This window comes from Saimiri boliviensis, chromosome 3, assembly GCF_048565385.1.
Source record: "Saimiri boliviensis isolate mSaiBol1 chromosome 3, mSaiBol1.pri, whole genome shotgun sequence".
NCBI classification, from domain to species: domain Eukaryota; kingdom Metazoa; phylum Chordata; class Mammalia; order Primates; family Cebidae; genus Saimiri; species Saimiri boliviensis.
The window spans coordinates 135284267-135309975 of record NC_133451.1 but is presented as its reverse complement, the minus strand read 5'-3'; the positions used below and the strand labels follow the sequence as shown (position 1 = coordinate 135309975).

Here is a 25709-nt window from a genome sequence, read left to right as displayed (position 1 = left end):
CTATTACACAGTTTTCTCTCAGAGGACTTACATGTTATGTACTTGTGGAAAGTAAATCTCTTCTGACTTGCAACACAGATCCCACCTTCCTTTCCTGTTTTGCTATTATGCTGGACAACATTGTCAGTTTCCCAACGGCACCTGACTGCACATTCCAAAGTTTCTTCCAACAAATCTTGGGACTGAGATATAAGTGACTGTCTCGGAAAGAAAGTTGTCAGTATCAGGTTCTAATCTTGCTCTCCTGAAGGTCTCTCTCCCAAAAGAAAAAAGATGACAAGTCCATTAATCCTTTTCCTCATGAATGCAGTGAGATACCAAACACTGCAAATAAGAAGACTCCCAAGTTCTAGGCAGTCCTGAGACGGTCCCACACACACTGGGGTCTACAGTGAGTAAGAGAACAAGTGGTAACAAAAATATCTTTTATTGCTACATGAGGGAGGGCAAGATACACAAGGAAATATCCAAATTCTGGGACTCAAGCATCTTTTACTTGGGACGGAGGGCTCTCTAGCTCCTTCCCCATCATAGGGACTCTCTTATTTGCTACAAATCTGGATTTAGAAAGCTGAGTTATACGAATCTTAACTTCTGTCTCCCCCAAGTATCTCATGTATGATCTCTGTTAATTTGCTATTGAAAGGTTTCTATGTTCCCTTCCTTTTTTTTTTTTTTTTTTTACATCAACCCCAACTTGCTTAACCAAAAGCAAAAACTTGGAGCTTCTCAGGTATGTGGTAGAAACAAAGAATATGTGTTAACTCTGAACCATTGCATAGGCCTCATCCAAGTAGACATTTTAAGTTGAACATACATAGAAAATCTTTTCTTTTTCTTGTTGACAGGAAGTTATACTTTCTTCTAAAAGCCGAGATTGCTCTGCCTTTCCACATACTTGTTTTAAAGCAGTCACACATGGCACCAGAAACAGTTCTGGTTGCTTTCTGGTGCAGCTGAGAGCATTAACTCGGAATATCCCCCACTAGGCCGGTGAGGTGCCCCACACAACCCCAAAACCCTCCCCCTCAGTCTTGGTACAGCGCTTCCCATGAGTTCCTGAAGGGTCTGGCAGGGTGTGGTTGCACCAGTGCTTGCAAATATCTGCTGAATGGCAAGCTCCACAGTGGCAGTCCCTGGGAAACCATTTTCTATTAGCAGGACAGGACAAAAACCCTGCATAAAGACATACATTCCCTTTACTATATCCTGCATTTTCTCCTCTTTCATGATCTCTTTCTTCCCCATCTCCTTACAAATGCAAAAGTTTCTATAACTATACCTTCCCTGCTGCTCCTCCCATCCACCCCAAGTACCATACATCTCTCACCCTCAGACTGCCCATGTCATGGGCAATTTCTCTGGGTTTCTGCTCAAATAGTATCTTTCATCTCTGTATGTATTTGACATGGAATTAACCTTAGAAAGCAAGTTTAACAATGAGAAAGTTAACACTAATTTAACTTTAAGATTAAATTCTTAATACCTAGATTCCAGAATTTTAGTAATAAAAATGCAAATTTAAAATACTTCTCTCATATGTGAAATACATTCCGCCAGATCATTTTAAAATCACATTAATCGTATTATCTCATTTGTCGCTCAATGATTACTCTGATTTAAATATTATGATGGTGCCTGAGCTACATTTAATGAGCAAATTTAATAAGAATAACACTGAAACTCTATCCAAGCAGCTTAATAGTTCTTGAGGAAAAACTTTCACAGGTGATCAATCTACAATTCATATATGTTGAGCAGGGAAAATAAAACGTATTGTCTTTTCCTAATATAAGCCATCATTATTTTGTATATAACTTATTTCTTTAAATTAATAGTTTCAAGTTAAAAAGGAAAGACTTAAGAATTACAAGAGGAAAGGTCAAAGGGAATGGTGCAAATAGCCAACTAGAAGCCCTTAGCACTCATTCCTACACAAATACAGCCAAAACAAAAAGTAAACAACTACATCTTGATGAAAACAACTAAAGGAGAGTGGTGGAGTACATCAAAGGAACAGCAGAAACCCTGTGGAGCACAGTAACCCAGGACAGACACAAAGAAAAGAGAAGAAAACATCTGGCCTCTACCACCCCATCACTCAGTTGGAATCAGCTTAGAACTAGGAGGTACTTCTCTTTGCAGAGAAAAAGTAAGCAAGGGGACCCCAGCAGCCCCCATCACTTTTGACACCTACAGACCTCACCACTAGGAACTTCTGAGGTTCTCACAGATGCTAAGACCAGATGAGTGAGCTGCCTGGAGTTCTCCTGGAAAGACAATGCCTTGGATATCCAGAGCTGCCACACACATTGGGCCTGAGATAAAGGAGCACATCATCTCCTGAGGAATTGGTGGCTTGGACACCTCAAGCATCCAGGCATCCCAGGACTAAGCTGATGTGGTGCCCCACATCCCAGAGTATTGGCTGAGTTCAAACACCTAGCCCTACAGGCCAAATAACTGAAGTACCCTGCCTCCCTGGAAGTAGACTAGAGTCTGGGCTGCTGAGACACCTCCCTCCCCAGGGAGTAGAGTCATTATTGTGCTGCCTGCTGCCTCCCAGGGCCTAAGTGACAGCTATACTTCACCATTCCAGAGTCCTCGCTGCTGCTGTACCTGGCCCCACAGAATCTGGGATACTGCCATGTCTCATCATCCCAGGATCCAGAGTCACCATTGTGCAGTGTCTTGTCTTCTGGGGCCTGAGTTTCCACTGGGCCCTACTGGCTCTGGTTCCTAAATTCCAACTGTACCATGTTCACCAAGCTCAAACCTCCAGAGAATCTCTTCTTTTTCAGAGCCAGGTCAGTACTGTGCTGTGTCCACAGATGTCAGCCACAACCTGTCTTCCTGAGCCTGAGCTGATGGGGGATTCCTCAGAATCACAGACCCCAACTTTGCTAGTAATGTTCATCCAAAAATGGCTTGGAGACTCAACCTGTACCCTGGTGCCACAATAGGTTCATAAGCTACTGAGCACAGGACTCTGGCTCCACAGCCACTCTGAGCATTTGTGACCTAGAACCTAGCACCATGACAGTTGCTCAAGGGTCATGTCAGACATGACACCAAGAGGGATCCCCTCAACTAGGATTACCCATTGTAGGGTAAACAAGAAAAAAGGTTCCAAAAGCCCTCATCACTGAGGACTCTTAACAACCTATGCTCCTGCCGACACTGCCACAGACTCCTATAGCCTAGGCCACGGAATCACCACAATCATTACTGACGTTGATTGCAGCTGAAGAAGATGCACAAAGGCTATACTACTGCATCTACTTGGAACCAAAGTCATCACAACTTTCCCAACTGGCACACTAAGACACATCTGCAGGGCAAGTTTTCCTTACAAAAGCCACTCTGTAAAGTTTGGAAAAAGTGATTATTCCACCAGATGCTCAGCCATCAATGTAGGGCAACAACAAAATGAAAAAGCAAGGAAACATTATACCACCAAAAGAACACAATACTCTAGTAACTGATCCCAAAGAAAAGTAAATTTATGAATTGACTGAAAAGGAATTTCAAAAAATAATCTTAAGGAAACTCAGCAAGATACAAGAGAATACAGACAGAAAATTCAATACAATCCAGGAAAAAAAAATGCATAACCTGAATTAGAAATTCAACAAAGAGATGGATCTCATACAAAAGAACCAAGCAGAAATCTTGAAGCTTAAACATTCAATTAATAAAATAAGAAATAAAATAGAGAGTTTCAACAGTAGACTAGATTGAGTGGAAAGAAGAATCTCTAAACTTCAAGGTAGATATTTTTAAATTACCCAGAGGGCAAAGAAAGGAACATAGAATGAACAAGAGTGAAGATGGCTGGGTGCAGTCGTTCATTCTTGTAATCCCAGCACTTTGGGAAGCTGAGGCAGGAGGATCATGAGGTCAAGAGATTGAAACCATCCTGGCCAACACAGTGAAACCCCATCTCTACTACAAATACAGTATGCCTTGTAGTCCCAGCTATTCAGGAGGCTGAGGCAGGAGAATTGCTTGAATCTAGCAGGCAGAGGTTGCAGTGAGCCGAGATCGTACCACTGCACTCCAGCCTGGCAACAGAGCAAGACTTGGTCTCAAAATAAAAAAGGAGTGAAGACAGCCTATGGGTCTTATGGGATACCAATAAGCAAACAAACATTCACAATATGGGAGCTGCAGAAAAAGAAGAGACAAAAATAGGGATGGAAAGCTTATTTAATGAAACAATTGCTGAAAACTTCTCAAGTTTTAGAATAGATGTGGACATTGACATCCATGAAGTTCAAAAGTCTCCAAACAGATTCATTTCAAAGAGGTGGTTCTCCAAAGCACATTAAAATTAACCATCAAAAGTCAAAGACAAGAGAGAACTTTTAAAGCAGCAAGAGAAGTGTGAAGTATCAGCATATACGGGAATCCACACTAGACTACTAGTGAATTTCCTAGCAGTAACCTTGCAGGCCAAGAGAGAATGAGATGATGTACTCAAAATGCTGAAAGGAAAATCAAACAAACAAAAACTGTCAGCCAAGAATACCATACCCAGGAAATCTGTAACTCAGAAATGGAGGAGATTCTGCCATTTGCTATAAATGGATAGACTTGGAGAGCATTATACTAAGTGAAAGAAGTCAAACACAGAAAGAAAAATATTGCTTGAGCTCACTTATATGTGGAATCTTTCTCAAAAAGGTCAAATATATAGTGACAGAGAATAAAACCAGGGCAGGATTGGAATGGGTGGGAGGAAGTAAGGAGATGAACATCAAAGAATACAAAGTAGCAAATATAAAGAATAAACAAGTCTGAACAAGTCAAATGACCTAATCTACAACATGAAGATGATAGTTAATAAAAGTGTATTGTATTCAGGATATTTGCTAAATTAGTGGATTATAGCTGCTCTCCACCAGGTGAAGAGAAATGGGTAACTACATGAGATGATGAATGTTAATTTATTAACATTAACTGGGAAATGAGTAACTGTAGATGATGAATGTTAATTTATTCCATTACAGTAAGTATTTTACTATATACAGTATATGTATCATGCTCTACACCTTACATATAGAAAATGCAATTTATTTTTCTAAAATAACCTGAAGGTCTTATTTATAGAAATAAAGAAAATATAACTTACTTGGTATAAAAACAGAATTATTCTTATGTGCAACTGACCCAATTAACATTTTATAACATGTTTATGGGTTTACTTTATTTTAGAGGGATGCAGTTTAATTCAGGGCTTAAATAATTTTTTAAAAATGAATTCTACTTACTAATTTACTGTATCATGCACTCTCAAATGTGAAATAAATTTAATTTTGTTTAAATATAAGGAGAAAGATAGTTATAAGGGAAATGTAGTTCCCAGAGAGAGAGAGAGAGAGAGAGAGAGAGAACACAATTGCTAAGATCTCTTTCCAAGTGGATTCTGTCTTGTCAACCTTGGAAATAAAGAGAAACCTCTGCATGCCTCTAAAGAAGCATCTCTCTGAGCATAGAGCAAAATCTTATTTCTCACCTCCTCGGTAGAGGACCCAACAACATTTTACTCCCATCAATTTCAGCATGTCCTCAAGCTGAGCCTCCAGAGTGAGTAAAACCTCTTTTCAGTCTAGAGGCCTTTCTCAATTCCCCACCATCAAGACATTTGGAATTCCAGAAAAAGAGGAAGAGAAGAAAATGTTTCTGAGTGGAAGGATATCACTCTGGACCTAAACTCAATTTCAATGGGTCTGTCACTGAGAAAATGTTCCTTATCCATAATATATGCAAAATTGAAATCTTATGCACGCTTGATAAGCAGTAGGTCGTCCAGTCAATTTAATGTTTCAGCAAACAAGCACTTTTAAAACAATCAAACAGCTTTACAGGGCTAAAATGTGGGATATCATTTCAGTAATCTGTTCTTCTAAGCTTTTCATACATTTTTCCTAAGACAAACCAAGTCTCCTTGAATAAGAACAGTATCTAGCATGTAACAAATGTTCACGTAAGTGTTTGCAATTATGATTACCTTGTTGAATTACTGAGAAACCCTGTGGAATGCTGAAATTCAAACTAAACTCCCTGATAAAGTAGGAAACACAGTCTTGTTTAATGCAGTAGCATACTGCTTACTTACTGCAACTATGCAAATCATGGATGCTTAATAAATGTTTGTTGAAAACCAAAGCAGTAAGAAGAGAGGAGAAAGAGAAACAGAGAGGAAAAGAAAGAGGAGGAAGGAAGAAAGCTAGCCAGTACTGACAGACACAGTTTCTACACTGGATAGGGAGGTTAGAAGGGAGCAGGGTTTATTTTTAATTACAAGTCTGATTCTGAAAGGATTACAGAATCATCCAACCACTGGAGCAAATTTATTTCTAAAACATGTCCCATCTGTGCACTTTGGCCCATGACATTTTGTATTCCTGGGATGCTTCCTTCTTCCTTTCCAAGTATTAACAATCTATCCATTCCTTAAGCCCAATTTCAACTATACTCACCCTATTAAATGTCTCCTCTTCTTCCAAAGTAGAGCAATCTTTTCCTGTTCCCAAATACAAGAGTTATGGTGTAGATGAACACCACTTTTTATCACTTACATCCAGTTCTGTATTGCCACTTATATTCTCATGAATTTATTTTTGGCCACCTTAAATAAACCGTAAGCATCTTTGAGACATTGCATTTTAGATCAGCAAACAATGTAAGTTCCATATAACATCTCATTTCTCTCTGATGCTGGACACCTCCAGGTGGCTCCAGAGCCACATGCTCCACCTTTCTCCCACTTGCTCTGTGCCCCAGAAGGCTGACCTGCAGGATGGATTACGTCAGGCGTCCCCAAACTACGGCCCGCGGGCCACATGCGGCCCCCTGAGGCCATTTATCCGGCCCCCTGCTGTACTTCAGGAAGGGGCACCTCTTTCACTGGTGGTCAGTGAGAGGAGCACAGTATGTGACGGCCTTCCAACGGTCTGAGGGACAGTGAACTGGCCCCCTGTGTAAAAAGTCTGGGGACGCCTGGATTACATCATCCAGCTCCCTTGCCATCTGACTTCCAGTAGGTGAGGCCAATGGGGGAGCCAGTAAGTCTGGATACTTACTTCTCCAGTTCCTTCCTTCCTTCCTGGCTGAGGCCCTCACCGAAGGTCAGAATCCCTGTCCTTCATATAACTATGCCCTCTACTTCAGGGTTTACTTCTGTTGCTAACCCCATAGCACTGCATTAATTTATAGTTTCCTACCATGCCCTTACACTTACCCTTGTAAACAGAACTTTTATTAAACTTTTCTTAAATTATACTAATTTTCATGCTCTTTCTTCTTGAGACACTGGTTAATATACCTGCTTTATTTTCCTTCTTGCACTTAAGATCTGAAATAATCTTACTCACTTGTTTACTGAGGTTTATTTTCAAGACTCCTCTCTTTCCTCCAAAAAATAACAATAAACTCCATATGGCAGGCATTTTGTCTTATTCACCACTATTACCCCAGCTTCTAGAACAGTGCAGATAGAGAGCAAACAGTCAACAAGTATTTCTTGTAGAAATAAATCAATTCTACATATATGTATGTTCCAATTCAGAGTGATATCTCTTTATGTTTAGAAGAAGATTCCAAAACTATAGGTCAGTTACTAGTCCACTTTTTCAAGAGTTAAAGTACTAACTCAGTGCTTAAATCTAGCATTTCCTTAAACCCAATCAAAACACAGAATACTTAACATTGTACATTATCCTCCTGAAGTTGAGTTTCTAACATTAAGGGAAGCAAAGCAGAAAATTCCCAGAGAGTGTAATATAAAGTGAAGACAAAAAGACATCTCCAAACAACTCTTTTTTTTTTTTTTTTTTTTTTTTTTTTTTTGGCTGAGGGACATATGGTAACTGCCAAAAAAAATTAGGCCGTAATTCAAGAAGCATTCCTGACATCATTGTACACTTGTTTGTCTACTTAAAGCACAAATGTATCACTAACTGTCACTGGACTGCTATCCAACTACAACTTCCCCATCTCATGCCTAAAACAATGCTTTTAGAGTACTAAAACATTAATACCCACCAAGATTGGGGATAGGCCTTCTCTTACATGAATACCTAAAAGTTGATTTAGGTATTCATAATAGAGAAGTGAAGGAAAGACTGGAAATGAGACCTTGCTCACCTCTTTCCTAGATGGGATACTGCAGGTTTATAAGGAAAATCAAGAGTAGACAGAGAAAAGGCAGTTTAGAATGAGCTGAACCTGTGTTGGCAGTCACGTCATCGGTCAACGCAGCAGTTCAACAATGGAAGTACTTGCCTTCCTTGACAGCTGCTACAAGAGTAATGCTGGGGCTACAGTTTCCAGATGAGCTCAGGTGGGTGTGGCAAAAGGTTCACCCCTGTAACATGCTGTCCTCTTTAGCAGCTGTTCAACTGCCTGACACGCGGCTGTTTTCTCTGGCTAAATACAGTATCATTTAATTATACTAATGAAGACCGGGAGGGACATGATATAACTAATATTATTTGCAAATCAATAGATGAGGGAACTAAGCATAAAAATAAATAGTATGCATTTTCAGAAATTTGATAGCAATTCGAACAGTATTTTCAATCAGTTACTAGGATTCACTTCTAATCCTCTATCTTAAATACTGATGAAACATTTCAGAATTTGTTTTGACTATACATAAATTTAATTGCATATACATTTAATTGGAGTTCATGTCTCATTAACAATAGAATTTTCCAACTTCCCCCACATTTTCAGTAGCCTTGGGTTTCCCAGAGATCCAGCCTTTCCCAGTTGTCAGGCATTTCCTGCCTTGAGGGGTGCCTCCACATTATTTCATAGAGGCATTCCTACTCCTAGATCTGCTCTTGAATGAGCTGGCATTTGACAGAATTCCTCCTTGCTTGGATAAGCAACCAGAGGCAGTCTGAGAGTATTCAGATATTTATCACTGAGTTCCAGTACTGGGGGAAAGACAGAAAGACTTTTAGCTAAGGAATCTCAAGTAAGCCTGACCTTGGTTACTGGGGAGCTAAAGCTGCAGTCTCTCCAGGTCCTGAATGTCAGTAAGATGGAGCCATAAGATCCCATTCAGGCCAAAGCACGGCCAGGAATCAACTCCCTCCAGATGAGTCTCCAAACAGTGGCAGAACCCTCTGGGTTTTCTCCAAGCGAACTGATGGACAGAATTGACTGAGAGAAAAAAACATAAATTCACTTAATAATTTTTTACCTCTTCCATTTTTTATGTTTCTAAATATTTTTATCTTATATATTTTGTCTTCTATATTCATTTTTATTTTATATATGCATTCACATGTATACACCTGTATACATAATTCTTATATGTGGTTTATAAGGAAATAAACATATACTGGAGATGATTTTATTAATAGGTGCATTCAGTCCAAAAAATTTTAAGGCTGATGCAGTAGGACTAAGATGAGCACAGAAGGGGTAGGAAGAGGGCCCTAAGTCAAATGGTCATGATCAGCTATCTGAAAGTTGGGGAGCTCCCACAGGAAGAGAAGCCCAGAGAGAGCGGACAGGAAGGGCCCCAAGGACAGCCTGGAAGGAGGGTCCACAGCAGAAACAGAGGAGCACAGCTGCATCTGCCCCGTCTTCTATTTCCTGCCAGAGGGACACAGTTGACCTCACAGCGCCCCCACCTCCCATCCCAGGATCACTAGCAGCTGACAGGGCAGGGAGGCTGTGTTTATCCAACCTCTTTTCTTTTTCCTTTCCTTCAGGACTCTGGTGTTACTCCCCACCCGAAGAGGAATAAGTCTTCCTTCTGTTAATAAATCTTCACGCTCCCGGAGTCCTCATACCATTGCTTCCCCTTTCGTGCCATCTGACCCTCCGAACACCGTGTCCTAGGCTCTAGCGGGACATTTATGACATCTCCGGACTAGAGAAGTTGATTTCACAGCCCCTCAGATCAAGCAGTAGCTCCACCCACTTTCCTAAGCAACCAACTTGGTACCACAGAGGAGGAACGGGGGGAAATCAAACTGGATAAATACTTATAAAGAAGCTAGTTTCCCTGTGTGTATGTCACAGCGCGGTTTCCCCGGTGCTGCTCGTTTAAATCTCCGAGCTGGCGACGCAGAGGAGGGAAATGTCTACTGCAGCTCCTCGCGGCACCTTCCTTACATAATCTTGGCGGACGTTCACATTTCCAGTCAGCGTGGCTCATTTTATTTCCCAGATGTTTTTACACTCCAAGGCCAAAACTAACACGAAATCGGCCGACGTCTGTCCCCGTCACTCCCGCCCTCCCATTCCCCGCTTCCAGCTGCGGGGATCACGGACACCGAGCTATTTCCCTAGGAGCTGCAACTACCACCACAGGATCGCGGCGGGTCGCCCTCGGTGAGAAGCCACGCAAACGCGACTAAGAGGGCTAAAACCACTGAAAGCCCACCTGTCACCACCTCAGGCCAGTCCTGTATGTGTGCGTGTGCGTGTGCGTGCGTGTGCGCGAGTGCGTGTACGTGCGTGTGTGAGTGTGCGCAAGTGCGTATGTGCGCGCGTGTGCGCGTGTGCGTGCGAGTGCGTGAGTGCGTGTGTGCGCGTGCGTGTGTGTATGTGTGTGAGACCTATCAGGGGAACGGGGAGTCATCCTTCCCGTTTACATTGTAGACTCCCAAGTGCACCGTGAGCACATTTTTGACAGTTTAATGTTCAGGATTAGTAGCCTTACCAGACTTCCTTGGCCAAATTCGAGAACTATTTCCATTTAAGCCCAAGCACTTAGTTATTACTCAATAGTTGTTCCAATCAACTCCCTCAGAGCAACTGTGGCCCCAGTAAGCTGCCTCAAGGCAAGGATCTCATGATGTTTTTGGACCTCACACAAGAAAAACCTACAAACATTAGTGCACTGGTTAATCTGAGCTGTTAGAGAAATCAAATTGTTTCATGCACTATTTGGGACATGATTATACTAAAAATAAAACAAAAATCTATTCATTATCTATCTGAAATTCAGCTTTAACTGAGCATGTCTGTCTTTTTATTTGCTAAATTGAACAACCCTAACATGGCTGGTGGGGGAAAGTGTCCTGGTTCTCCGAGAATCAGTATTGTCTTAGGAAGACCTGGAAAACAAAACAAAAACCTTCTAATAGCAGAAACTATCTTAAAAATCAACTAGACCTTCAATTCTTTTTCTATATGCTACTATCAGAATATGGCATTTTCTCAACTTTCAGAGAACAAAATAAGTTAATTAAAATTTCTCAATGTTAAGCTTTTTTTTACAATATTTTTTCTAGCCATTTCATCCTTGCTTCTTTGCCAGCAAACATCAGTGGATGTCAGAAAACGTGAATAATCCTTAAATGATTTTAGTAGGAAAAATGACCTAACCATTCTTAGTTTGGAAAGTTGCCTTTTTGTGGACAAATGTCTTTATTTTTGTTACATTTATATTATATGGTCAAATTTTCTGTCATTAAAATTATTTCTAATTAATACATTAATTTTAAATGCACCTGTATGTCATGGTATTCTAGGGAGATAGTTATCAGAACAAATGTGAAAACCACCAAATAACTGCATGTATTTCTTTAAGTTTACATATGTAGAGACTGAGGCTCAGAAAACACCACGAATGTGCCCAGAGTTAGGCACATGGCCCTGTTGTATCAGCACTAAGGCCAGGTGTCCCAGTGCCCAGCTCAGTACCTGATTAAACAGGACCCTACTTTTCAAACGGCAGAAGCCCCTTGCCAGGTGTGGCCAGCTGAGAGTGCCTTTAATCCACTCATTAAGACTCCCTTGTCCTCTTCCACCATTTAGAAAGGATGATTATCATACCACTGCAGCTAAAACATAAAAGAACGTTACAAAGGAATTTGTAAAGTATTTATTAAAAACATTCATTTCCGAAGAGTCAATGTAACACAATTTCACGATTACAAAGTTGACACTAAATGCCAGTTGTTCTCCCCTTTCAGATCCACGCACTCCTTTTAGTTAAGCATTTTGTAATATCTCCCTTTCTATCCTGATATAAATTTTTTATTAACTCTATATATGTCCTAGTTATAATATAAAGGGAAAATAAAAGTGATTCATACTAAAATAGAATTACAATATGTAATTATCCAGGTATGACTATAATAGGAAATACAGTGAGATAGATATCTGCACATATTTTTAATGAACAGGTTTGAAATTATGAGAAGGCACCATTCAATATGCTTTTGTACATAGTTTACAATTTGAAATAAGGACTAAATAAAGGTATACACATACAGAATCAGCATGAATGCTGCACATGCATAAATGCTTCATATTTGACATTTTAAAAGAAAAGCTAAATAAGCCCATATGCATGGGTGTGTGTGCATGTGGGTGCAAACACACAAACACACACATGCAGTCAGCATGAATGTAATAGCTACAAAAATAAGCCTCATGAGTTGGTGACTCAATTTAATATAATATTACATGTAATATCTCTCTCTATATAATAACTCAATTTAATATAATAGTACATGTAATAGCTCCTTTTCTATCCTGATGCAAATTTTTTATGAAATTGATATAATGTCCTAGCTATAATATAAAGGAAAAATAAAAGTGATTCATAGTAAAATAGCATGTATTTCAGCATGTAATTATCCAGGTATGACTATAATAGGAAACACAATTATAGTCATATAATATATGTAGATATTATATATACATATAATATATACACATATATATACATATAATATATGTAGATATTACAATGTAATATTACAAAAATAGGCCTCCTGAGTTGGGGACTCAATTTAATAGGCAATGTTGCCATCAGTGACACATTTTGCAAAATGGTCAAGCTACAAATAAAGTTTCACCTTCCTTCAATTTACTCAGTAGTTGTATCCCTTGGGTAATTCAAAGTATATATATAAAGTCAGTGCAAAAATTATTTTGTGTTTATACAGTAAACAGAGTAAGATTCTTGACTTAGGTTATTATAAGTATGTTTTTCACCTGCTTGGATATCAACCTACTCATTCAAAATTTATGAGGAGCTCAAGCAACTTTTACATTGTATGAAAAAATGAGATGCAGAAATTACATTTTAAAAATGCTGGCTGCCGTTAGGAAGCATGTGCAGGACACTGCAGGAGCACAGAGGAAAGGAGACACCTGACTCCTTCTGGAGACGGTGAAGAAGGTTTCCAGGACACAAAGCAGGGTGATGCTAGAACTAAGTGTTTGAACTAGAACAAGACCAAAAAAAAAAAAAAAAAAAAAAAAAAAAAAAAAAAAAAAAAAAAGAAAAGAAAAGAAAGCCAGGGAAGAATATATGAGTGGACAAGGACTGGTGCATGAGGAACTGTGGTGTGTAGGGGGAAGTGGACATGTATAGGCAGGGAGGAGATGATGAAAAATCAGAGTATACCGTGGAGTCTTTCAAGCTGGAGTGACATCCAGTTTGCATTTAAGAACATTCATCTTGGTAGCCACGTAGAATGATGATTTGTAAGAAGGTAAGTTAGATACGTTAGGAAATCGTTAGATTAACACAGGCAGAAATAGTCAAGGCTTAAAATGACAGCCATGGGGGCTGACTGAACAGGGCAGACCTGACATATATTTAGAGGTAGAATTTGATTGGCTGGGGGGACCGGATAGAGAGAGGAGGCGAGAGACAAAAAGGAGTGAGGGTTCTCCAGAGAAACAGAACCAATAGGAGATCGATGGATGGATAGACACATGCAAACATACATACATACATGGATGTGAGAGAATTTATCATGGCAATTGGCTCACACAGTTATAAAAGCCAAGAAGTTCCACAGTGTGTCTGCAAGCTGAAAAAATGGAGAAGAGAATGGCATACCCTCAGTACAAGGTCAAAACGCTGAGAACCAGAGAAGACCACGATGTAACTCTCAGTCCAAAGCCAAAGGCCTGAGATTTGGGGCAGGTCACTGGTACAAGTCCCAGAGTCTAAAGACTGGAAGGCCTGGAGTTCTGATGTCTACAGGCAGGAGAAGATAGTCCCCGCTCCAGAAGAGTCAGAAAAATTCATCTTTCTTCTGCTTTTTTGCTCTATCTGGGCTCTCAACTGATTGGATCGTGCCCATTCACATTGGGTGAAGGCAGATCTTCCTTACTTGGTCCACTGATGCAAACGCCAATCTTTTTCAGAAACACTCTTGCAGATACACCCGGAAGTAATGTTTTTCTAGGTATCTGGGTATCCCTTAATGCAGTCAAGTTGACACCTAAAATTAACCATCACACCCTCATAGTACGATAATGGTAGAGGACTGGTAGCAATGCAGGGAAGACACTCTTTTTGACATGAGTGGATGGTAGGTACTAACTAAACTAATAATTACCAAGTTGCAAGTAGGCACTAGTAACTTGGTAATTACTACTACATGTAGTATATACACTACCATCATTGGAAAAAAAATTGGCCCAGAAATCACACTCACTGACAGTGGGTTGAATAACACAGTTCAGCAATTTTTAATCACATAGTTGCTGAAGCAGAGAGAAGACTCAAAATGAGGCTTTATGGAACTTTAGCCACACAGAGGACATTATAGAAAGTAACCTGAGAGCAGAAACTGTTTTCCGTGATATAATCCTAGTTCTAGCGTAATGCCTGGCACAAAGTAAAAGCTCGGGAAATATTTATAATATAAAACACTTCATTAAGCATCAAAATACTTTATTAAAGAATCACTGCTTTCCAGTCTGAAAGTTTCTTCTCTTTACTAGACCCTTCTCATCTGTGTTTATTTTATTTTATTTATTTATTTATTTATTTATTTATTTTTGAGAGGAGTTTCACTCTGTCACCCAGGCTGGAGTGCAGTAGCACGATCTTGGCTTACTTGCAATCTCCACCTCCCAGCTTCAAGCGATTCTCCTGCCTCAGCCTCCTGAGTAGCTGGATTACAAGCACCCACCCCATGCCTGGCTAATTTTTGTATTTTTAGTTGAGATGGGGTTTCTCCATGTTGTCCAGGCTGGTCTGGAACTCCTGACCTCAAACAATCCACCTGCCTTGGCCTCCCAAAGTGCTGGGATTATAGGCATGAGCCACCATGCCCGGCCTCATCTGTGTTTAAACGTGCTTTATTCTGCTTCAAAAAATAAAAACACTACCTTGCACCCATTTTCCATTCTAGCCACAGCCTTTTCTCTCTCCCTCCTGCTGCAGCTAGGCATTTCAAAAGGGTTTTCACATGCTCTTTCTGTTTTCTCACTTTTCACCTCTTCATTAATCTGCTTCAATCTGGTTTAAAAATCTCATCACTCCATTGAATTAGTTCTTGCTAAAACCACAAATAGCCTCCATGTTGCTAAATCCAATAAACGTTTTCTATCCTCTTTTTATTCAACAGCTCAGCATCTTTCAATAAAGGTCACCACTCTTTACTTCATGATAGAAAGTTTCCTAAACTATTTCACTGAATCACACTCTTGGTTTTCCTCCTACTTCTCTAAATGTTCTTTTTCAGTCTCCTAGGCTGATGTGCCCTCTCTAGTCAATGCTAAGTGTTAAGAGTTCATCCAAGGTTGGGTCTTCAAATTCTCTTCTTAGGCTATACTCTCTGCTTAAGCTATTTCATCTCTGCCCATGATCTCAAGCGCATTTGAGGCCAACTTTTAGATTTTATCACCTATGCAGCACATTAATCTGAGCTCTAGTCCTCTAAATACAACTTTTCAGCATCTCCACTTGAGTGACCACAGCTCCCTCAAACTCAATATGAACTCATCAAGACATATTGGTGAGAAACCTAAGAGTTACCCTTGAATCACCCTTTTTTTAACCCAGTAACCCACTCCATCAGCCAGTTTTATTGCCTCCACATTCAGAAGATATCCTGAAACATCCACTGTTTTCATTCTCTATCAGAACACTGGGCTATTCCACTAATCTCAAAAGGTCTCCTAGTCTCCATTCTTGGAGAGTATCCAATCCATACTCCACCCAAAAGCAAGAGTGATCTAGAAAACATATATATACCCATTCATTATTGAAGTTCTTTAGTAATCTTTTATTGTTTTAAGATAAAAATCAAAGTCTTCTATGTGACCTGACCTTGCTGCCTCACCAGGCTCGCTCATGATGCTCTCCTCCCTCAGCCCCATGCTCCATCCTACTGGTCTGTCAGGTCCTCTGATGTTCTCTGTGCTTCCAGCCATAGGCCCCAAGCAATGTCACCCTGTCTGCCTGGAATGCTCTGTGTCCCCACTACCCTTGTCCCCGCAATTTCCATGCATTCACCAAAGCTTAGCTAAAGGAACACCCAGTCAAAGAAACCTGTCTGTCCAGCCCTGGAGTCCCCATTGTACACACTCAGAGCACCCAAGACTCCTCTTCCATAGCTTTGCCCAAAATAAGATTTTAACAGTATTATAACTGTTAAAATTTTATGGTATGTGAGATTATAACTCTCATACCATAAAATACATTTATTGTATTGACTTAAAATATAACTCACATACCATCAAATTCACCTATTTAAACTGTATACTTCAATGATATTTGGTAGGTATGTAAATTTTAGAAGTTTTCATTGCCTTGAAAAGAAACCCTGTAGCCTTTAGCTATCAGCGCCTGGTCCTCCAGTCCCCTGACCTAACCCTATGCTAATATTTTACTAACTTCTGCTTCTATAGATTTCCCTATCCTGGACTTTTCATATGAAAGGAGTCATGTGATATGTGGTCCTTTGTGACCAGTTTCTTTCATGGAACATAAGGTTTTCAACATTTATCCATTTTGTACCATGTGTCAGCACTTCATTCGTTTTTTTGATCCCCAAATTATTTTTAATAATTGAATAACTGGTTGTCACTCCTGCTAAAACATAGTTCCTACAAAACCAGAGACCACGTTACATTTCTTCCCAAATCACACAGAGAGGTGTTCAAAAATAATTTGTTGAACTGCTAACAAGTCAAAAAAGTGAGCTTGGCTCAAAGCTTCTGCAATACATCACTCCAATTTTGAAGGCTAAGAATCCAGCTGAACTTTTTATCACTGAAAACTCATTCCACAATCTATATTGGTACATTGTAGCAATAATTACAAAATAATTAAAGTCTAGGACTACATCCTAGTACACTTTTCATATATCATATGCATATGTTAAACTCTGTACACTTTTCATATATGCATATGTATATGTTAAAATACATATACTTACTTATATGCATATGTTAAAATGCCTATAAACCAGCTGGAGATTTTGGTAAAGTGCTGATTCTGCTTCCCTAAATCTGGGATGAAGCCTGAGATTTTACATTTCTAACAAGCTCCCAGGTAATGCCAATACTGCTGATCTAGGGATCAAACTTTCAGCAGGAGGGTCTTAAAATATCCTATTTTATCTTCTTCAAGGCTGCTGGCATTTTTGAACTGTGTTTAAATCATTTTTTATAAATTATTGTACTTACAATATACGTGGTAGGAGATTAACAACTACTTGTTGAATTTCTACTTAGTAAATGTATAAATTGCCTCCAGCCGTAACAGGGTTCCATTGCTACATCCCTGGTCTGACCTATGTATACAAACAACAAAAACTAAGGCTGAACCATCAAGTAAAAGCAAGGAGCTCTGAGAATCAAAAAATTCAGAAAAAGAAAAAGTCAATCAGAACCTAAACTACTATAATTCAGGGATATAAGTAGAATAAGTTACTAAGCTGAAAGTAAACGATAAAAAGGAACCCAGAAAAGAACTTCTTAACATTCCAAGCAAATGTGTGTACTATCTAAAAAAGAAATAAAAAGCTTCCTTTGTCTTTATACAATGATTACAAAGAGTAAAAGAAAATGGGACAATATAGGATTTGCAAAAATGAAAATTTACAGTGGAGAGGAAAAACCATGCAAGAAGCAGAAAATGAAGATGAAAGCATGCTACAGATGCAAGCAACTAAAATGAGATCTCTTTTGAGAAAATGAATCATGCAGACATTAAATTGAATTACTAAATCAAACTACAGTCTCTTGGATTTTAGAATAAACAGCACAAAGGCACACTGAAGAAGTAAATGAACACTGACATTGGAGGTTCTAAAAACTGCAACTTGTCAGAAACATTACAGGTTTCAGTAAATTAGGTCTATGTGCTCAAGTAAGCCTTCACCTCAAATGTTTGGCAGAAAACAGAAAGGTTGTCTCCATTCAAGCCCTCCTACTTAAGATTCAGGATTGTGTTATCTGCAAATTCTGTGCACTCCTCTACCACAAGGTAATGGCAGCTGGAAGTCTCCAGCTACAGAGACTCTCCCCCATGATAATGATGTCTACAACAAGCAAAGACTCCAGGATAACCATGGAACGCAATAATTCACTTATGGCAGCTCTATTTCTTTTTTAATTAACATCTTTTCCAAGCAAGAGAGAACACCGCACTGCAAAAAGCAGATTCCTGATAAGCACACCTTGACAGTAGCAGATAAACAGGATCACTAGGCTGAGGGATCACAGCCAAACGACAGGTGACAGCAGTTATTCGCCGGGACTGTGCAACAGGCCTAGAGGGGTCTATCCCTTCAGGAAAGAGATTTACCATAAAAGTCATCTCAAAGTCACAGCTGAATGAAAGGAAAAACTTCTTTTTAAGGTTCTAGCCCCATCTGAGGAATGGGTAGCTCTTTACCATGCCTGTGTTGTGCAAATGCTTGGAAATAGTCCATGTGGTTATACCCAGTTCCTCAAGTAACATGTGGAGGACTCTTCTCTATTTTTAAAACTTCTAAGCTAAGTAAAATTTCTAAGCTGAGTGCATTTCTTCCAGATAGAATAATTTAATCTACTGAGGTCACTTGTATTTCCAAATGTTGCTGAAAAACATCTAGAAAAAGTACAAACTCACTGCCCTATTTAGAAGCCAAATGCTAATTAGCAGGTCTCCTTCATCATTAAACCCAGAACTGTGAAACTGACATGGCAGTCAGCTCATTTGGAGATCTCAGCATTTAACACTTAGCAGGAACTGAATTTCCATTCCACTCGATCTCTAGATTATATAATAGAAAGTGCATTTCTGGTTCATCAGGCTCCACTTAACTAAGGCAAAACACATAGCTCCAAGGGAACTCGCAAAGCCACAGTGCTTAAATGAACCATAACCAATTTTCAAACAGAGCTTTTTAAGAGTAATACTGTCATCAGCTTCTCAGTGCGCACACCACAGACCCTTCGCCCCAGCCAAGTGTGGCTAATTCATCTTTGCTGGGCCCACCCACTGACCGCAGTTGTGGCCCAGGGCAAAGAATGAGGAAGGGCTCAGTATCATACTCAATTTTACTGCTAACACATTCTGTTACCCTGCCTGCACCTTTAGATGTGGATGCGTTAGGGCGCAGGCTACATGGATCCCTGGACCTTCCTTTGATCGCCCTCTGCTGCCCAATTTTTCATTTCCTTCCTTGGTTGGCCTCTTAACCTCTGTTTTTTCTCAGGATTAACATGTAGCCTGTCTAAACCAGAACTACAAGCCAGACTCTTCTAGGGGCTTCAACACTGTTCCCTCACTCCCTACCCCCACCCCAGGCCCCTTCACTGGCCTATTGCCACCAAAGTCCTTGAAGGACTAACAAGTGACCAAAAATTCTATTTTATATTATGGCATCTAAAAGTACACTGTTACATCTCATGTCTTCTTTAATTACTTCTTAGTGGCAGAAGTGAAAGGCTGTAGTGAATACCTAACAGAGAAAAGTTGCCGTCAATTGGTGAGAGTAGTAATACCACAGATCATTTAAGGTCATCTGTTTCCTCACTTTGCAGTCTTCAGATCGGGAGGCATTCCATTCATCAGTGATGATCTAGGTAGCATAAGGGAATAAGCAGGAAGCAACACAGGTCTACTCATAAGGTTGTATGTGAAGCACTGTAATACAAAGTGCCTGTCCACAAAAGGGAAAACAAAATGCCATGAAATCAGTGCAAATATATAACTAGATAGAATAAGATGGAGTGTTTGACAGCGCAACTGGGTGACTATAGTCAACAATAAATTATTGTACATTTTAAAATAATTGGTCAGGAGTGGTGGGTTCATGCCTATAATCCAAACACCTTGGGAGGCTGAGGTGGGAGATTTCTTGAGCTCAGGAGTTTGAGACCAGCCTGGACAACATAGTGAGACCTTGTCTCTACAAAATAAAAATAAAATAAAATAACTAAAAGAGTATAATTGGATTGTTCATAACACAAAGAAAGAATAAATTCTTGAGGTGATGGATTCCCCATTTACCCTGATGTGATTATTATGCATTGTATGGCTGTATCAAAATATCTCATGTGCCCCATAAATATATACACCTACCATACACCCACAAAATTTTTGAATTTAAATTTTTCCAAATGCCATACAAAATCAGAAAAGGTAGAGATTACTCAGAATTATCACGATTCAATAATGTTTCACTTGATAAATGTCTGAGGTGATGGATATGCTAAACACTGTGATTTGATCCTTACACACCACATACATGTATGGAAGCATCACAAGTACCCCAGAAATACATACAATTATTATGTGTCAATTAAAGAAAAAAAGCATGTTTCACTAATAAGTGTTAAATTAAGTCTAGCCTAAAGCTACCTCCTAACATATTTTAAGTTCAGCCTTAAGGTTTCTCTGTACATAGTGAACTGTAACCTACCTGGATGTATAAATAGACTAACTTGCTCTTGTACCACCAGAGTTTCAGCCACTCACAGGTGAACTGTTCAAACTGTGTTAAAACAAGGCAGACGCCGAGCTCCAACCAGTCCAGCTGTTCTGAACCACACTTCGCTTTTCCATATGTCACTTTCCTTTTTCTGTCCATGAATATTGCCTGACCATGCAGCAGCCCCGAAGTTGCCTGAACCTATCCTGGTTCTAAGGGATGCCCAATTTGTGAATCATTCTTTGCTCAATTAACTCTGTGAAATTTCATCTGTCTAAAGATTTTCTTTTAACAGAGGTAGCATCTGAGTTATGTCTTGAAAGATGGGAACATTTAGTCTTAATGGAAGTAAAGGGAAAAAGAATCCAAGATAGAGAGAACCGAAGATGCCAACAGAAAGAGGTGAGAGCGTCCTGATGAGAGTGAAGGCTCTGAGCTAGAAAGAATGGATCTGAAGACTCGCTCTACCACTTCCTGTTGAGACCTGGGGAAAGCCCATAACGTTCATCTGTAAAATGGAAAATATAGACTGGTTGCTCTGAAAAGCCATCTTTGCATTGTTCCTCGTCTGACTCCTTGTTCGCCACAGCCGCTTTCACCACGTGCCTCCTTCACTGCGTGCCTCCTTCGCCATTGTGGACTCCGGCAGCTTAATCGCCAGACTCCTTGAACTCTTGCTTTTTTTAAAATCCCAGGCATCGTATCACCGGCGTGCCCCACCATGTCAGACACAGCGGTAGACACCAGCTCCGAAATCACCAGCAAGGACTTGAAGGGGAAGAAGGAAGTTGTGGAAGAGGCAGAAAATGAAAGAGACGCCCTTGCTAACGGGAATGCGCATGAGGAAAATGGGGAGCAGGAGGCTGACACTGAGGAAACCCTACAAGCCGGAGAGTGGGGGCCAAGATTCAGCATCCTTAAAGAAAAGAACTTTCAACCCAGAATCTCATATCCTGCCAAACTAAGGTTCATAAGTGAAGGAAAAATAAAATCCTTTGCAAACAAGCAAGTAGTCAGAGATTCCGTCACCACCAGGCTTGCTTTACAAGAGCTCCTGAAACAGGCTCCACACATAGAAAGGAACAACCAGTACCAGCCACTCAAAAAAATACCAAATGGTAAAGTGCATCAACACAATCAAGAATCTGCATCAACTAATGTGCAAAACAGCCAGCTAGCATCAAAATGGCAGGATCAAATTCACACATAACAATATTAACCCTAAATGTAAATGGACTAAATGCCCCAATCAAAAGACACAGACTGGCACATTGGATAAAAAGCCAAAACCCATTGGGTGTGCTCTAGCCAGGAAACCCATCTCACATGCAAGGATACACAATGGCTCAAAATAAAGGGATGGAGGAAGATTTACCAAGTAAATGAAGAGCAAAAAAATAGTAGGAGTTGCAATTCTCATCTCTGATAAAATAGATTTTAAACCAACAAAGATCAAAAGAGACAAAGAAGGACATTACATAATGGTAAAAGGATCAATGCAACAAGAAGAGCTAACGATCCTAAATATATATGCACCCAATACAGGAGCACCCAGATACATAAGGCAAGTTCTTAATGACTTACAAAGAGACTTAAACTCTCACACAATAATAGTGGGAGACCTTAACACCCTATTGTCAATATTAGACAGATCAACGAGACAGAAAATAAACAAGGGTATCCAGGACTTGAACTCCGACCTGGACCAAGAAAACCTAATAGGCATTGACAGAACTCTCCACCCCAAATCCACAGAATATACATTCTTCTCAGCACCACATCACACCTACTCTAAAATTGACCACGTAATTGGAAGCAAATCACTCCTCACCAAATGCAGAAGAATGGAAATCATAATAAACTGTCTCGCAGACCACAGTGCAATCAAGTTAGAACTCAGAATGCAGAAACCAATTCAGAACAGCACGGCTTCATGGAAACTGAAAAACTGGCTCTTGAATGTTGACTGGATAAACAATGAAATGAAATCAGAAATAAAGATGTTTTTTGAAACCAACGAGAATAAAGACACAACATACCAGAACCTCTGGGACACATTTAAAGCAGTCTCTAGAAGAAAATATATAGCAATAAGTGCCCACATGAGAAGCAAGGAGAGATCAAAAATTGACACCCTATCATCAAAATTGAAAGAGCTAGAGTAGCAAGATCAAAAAAACTCGAAACCTAGCAGAAGACAAGAAATAACTAAGATCAGAGAAGAACTGAAGAAGATAGAGACACAAAAAACTCTTCAAAAAATCAATAAATCCAGGAGTTGGTTTTTCGAAAAGACCAACAAAATAGACAGACCACTAGCCAGATTAATAAAAAAGAAAAGAGAGAATAACCAAATAGATACAATAAAAAACGATAAAGGGGATATCACCACAGATTCTACAGAAATTCAAACCATCATCAGAGATTATTACAAACAACTCTATGCACATGAACTAGTAAACCTGGAAGAAATGGATAAATTCCTGGACACTTGCCTCCTCCCAAGCCTAAATCAGGAAGAAGTCGAAACCCTGAATAGACCAATAACAAGGTCTGAAGTTGAGGCAGCAATAAAGAGCCTACCACCCAAAAAAAGCCCAGGTCCAGATGGGTTCACAGCCGAATTCTACCAGACATACAAAGAGGAGCTGGTACCATTCCTTCTGAAACTATTCCAAATAATCCAAAAAGAAGAATCCTTCCCAAATCATTTTATGAGACCAACATCATCCTGATACCAAAACCTGGCAGAGACTCAATAAGAAAAGAAAACTTCAGGCCAATATCCATGATGAACATAGATACACAAATCTTCAATAAAATACTGGCAAGCCAATTGCAACAGCACATCAAAAAGCTTATCCACCATGATGAAGTAGTCTTCATCTCAGGGATGCAAGGCTGGTTCAACATATGCAAGTCTGTAAACGTAATTCACCACATAAACAGAACCAAAGACAAAAACCACATGATTATCTCAATTGATGCAGAGAAGGCCTTTGACAAAATTCAACAGCCCTTTATGCTAAAAACTCTCAATAAACTAGGTATTTGATGGAACCTATGCCAAAATAATAAAAGCTATTTATGACAAACCAACAGCCAATACCATACTGAATGGGCAAAAACTGGAAGCATCTCCTTTGAAATCTGGCACTAAACTAGGATGCCCTCTCTCACCACTCCTATTCAATATAGTACTGAATGTTCTAGCCAGAACAATCAGGCAAGAAAAAGAAATAAAGTGTATTCAAATAGGAAAGGAGGAAGTCAAATTGTCTCTATTTGCAGACGACATGATTGTATATCCAGAAGATCCCATTGTCTCAGCCCAAAATCTCCTGAAACTGATAAGCAACTTCAGCAAAGTCTCAGGATACAAAATCAATTTGCAAAAACCACAAGCATTCCTATACACCAATAACAGACTTAAAGAGAGCTAAATCAAGAACGAACTGTCATTCACAATTACTACAAAGAGAATAAAATACCTAGGAATACAACTAACAAGGAACGTAAAGGAACTCTTCAAGAAGAACTACAAACCACTGCTTAACAAAATAAGAGAGGACACAAATAGATGGAAAAACATTCCATGTTCATGGTTAGAAAGAATCAATATCGTGAAAATGGCCATACTGCCCAAAGTAATTTACAGAATCAACGCTATCCCCAAAAAGCTACCAATGACCTTCTTCACAGAACTGGAAAAAAACACCTTAAACTTCTTACGGAACCAAAAGAGAGCCTGCATAGCCAAGTCAATTGTAAGCAAAAAGAGCAAAGCGGGAGGCATCACACTACCGGACTTCAAACTATACTACAAGGCTACAGTAATCAAAACAGCATGGTACTGGTACCAAAACAGAGATATCGACCAATGGAATAGAACAGAGGCCTCGGAGGCAACACAACATATCTACAACCATCTGATCTTTGACAAACCTGACAAAAACAAGCAATGGGGAAAGGATTCCCTGTTTAATAAATGTTGTTGGGAAAACTGGCTAGCCATGTGCAAAAAGCAGAAACTGGATTCCTTCCTGAAACCTTACACTAAAATAACTCCAGATGGATTAAAGACTTAAACGTAAGACCTAACACCATAAAAACCCTAGAAGAAAATCTAGGCAAAACCATCCAGGACATAGGCATAGGCAAGGACTTCATGACCAAAACACCAAAAGCATTGGCAACAAAAACCAAAATAGACAAATGGGACCTAATCAAATTCCACAGCTTCTGCACGGCAAAAGAAATAGTCATTAGAGTGAATCGGCAACCAACAGAATGGGAAAAAATTTTTGCAGTCTACCCATCTGACAAAGGGCTGATATCCAGAATTTATGAAGAACTAAAACAGATTTACAAGAAAAAACAAACCCTGTAATCCCAGTACTTTGGGAGGCCGAGGCGGGTGGATCACGAGGTCAAGAGATCGAGACCATCCTGGTCAACATGGTGAAACCCCGTCTCCACTAAAAATACAAAAAATTAGCTGGGCATGGTGGCGCGTGCCTGTAATCCTAGCTACTCAGGAGGCTGAGGCAGGAGAATTGCCTGAACCCAGGAGGCGGAGGTTGCGGTGAGCCGAGATCGCGCCATTGCACTCCAGCCTGGGTAACAAGAGCAAAAACTCCATCTCAAAAAAATAAATAAAAAATAAATAAATAAATAAATAAATAAAAAACAAACAAGCCCATTCAAAAGTGGGCAAAGAATATGAACAGGCACTTTTCAAAAGAAGACATATATGAGGCCAACAAACATATGAAAAAATGCTCATCATCACTGGTCATTAGAGAAATGCAAATCAAAACTACATTGAGATATCATCTCATGCCAGTTCAAATGGCCATCATTAAAAAATCTAGAGACAACACATGCTGGAGAGAATGTGGAGAAATAGGAACAATTTTACACTGTTGGTGGGAGTGTAAATTAGTTCAACCACTGTGGAAGACAGTGTGGCGATTCCTCAAGGGCCTACAAATAGAAATTCTATTTGACCCAGCAATCCCATTACTGGGTATATATCCAAAGGATTGTAAA

At 39.7% G+C, this 25709-nt stretch overlaps 1 protein-coding gene across 2 annotated transcripts in view; it reads right to left on the bottom strand.

Moving 5' to 3' along the window:
• The window catches only part of DCHS2 (dachsous cadherin-related 2), a 264576-nt gene that overhangs the window by 175072 nt on the left and 63795 nt on the right, over positions 1–25709 (bottom strand). The window contains exon 1 of one of the 2 annotated variants that reach the window (XM_074396804.1): positions 9001–11122. The exons of the other annotated variant lie outside the window; for it this stretch is intronic. Within the exon in view, the coding sequence (XP_074252905.1) occupies positions 9001–9075 (75 nt within the window). The 5' untranslated portion in view covers positions 9076–11122. Of the gene's footprint in view, positions 1–9000; positions 11123–25709 lie in introns of those variants that run through there. 2 annotated transcript variants of the gene reach the window in all.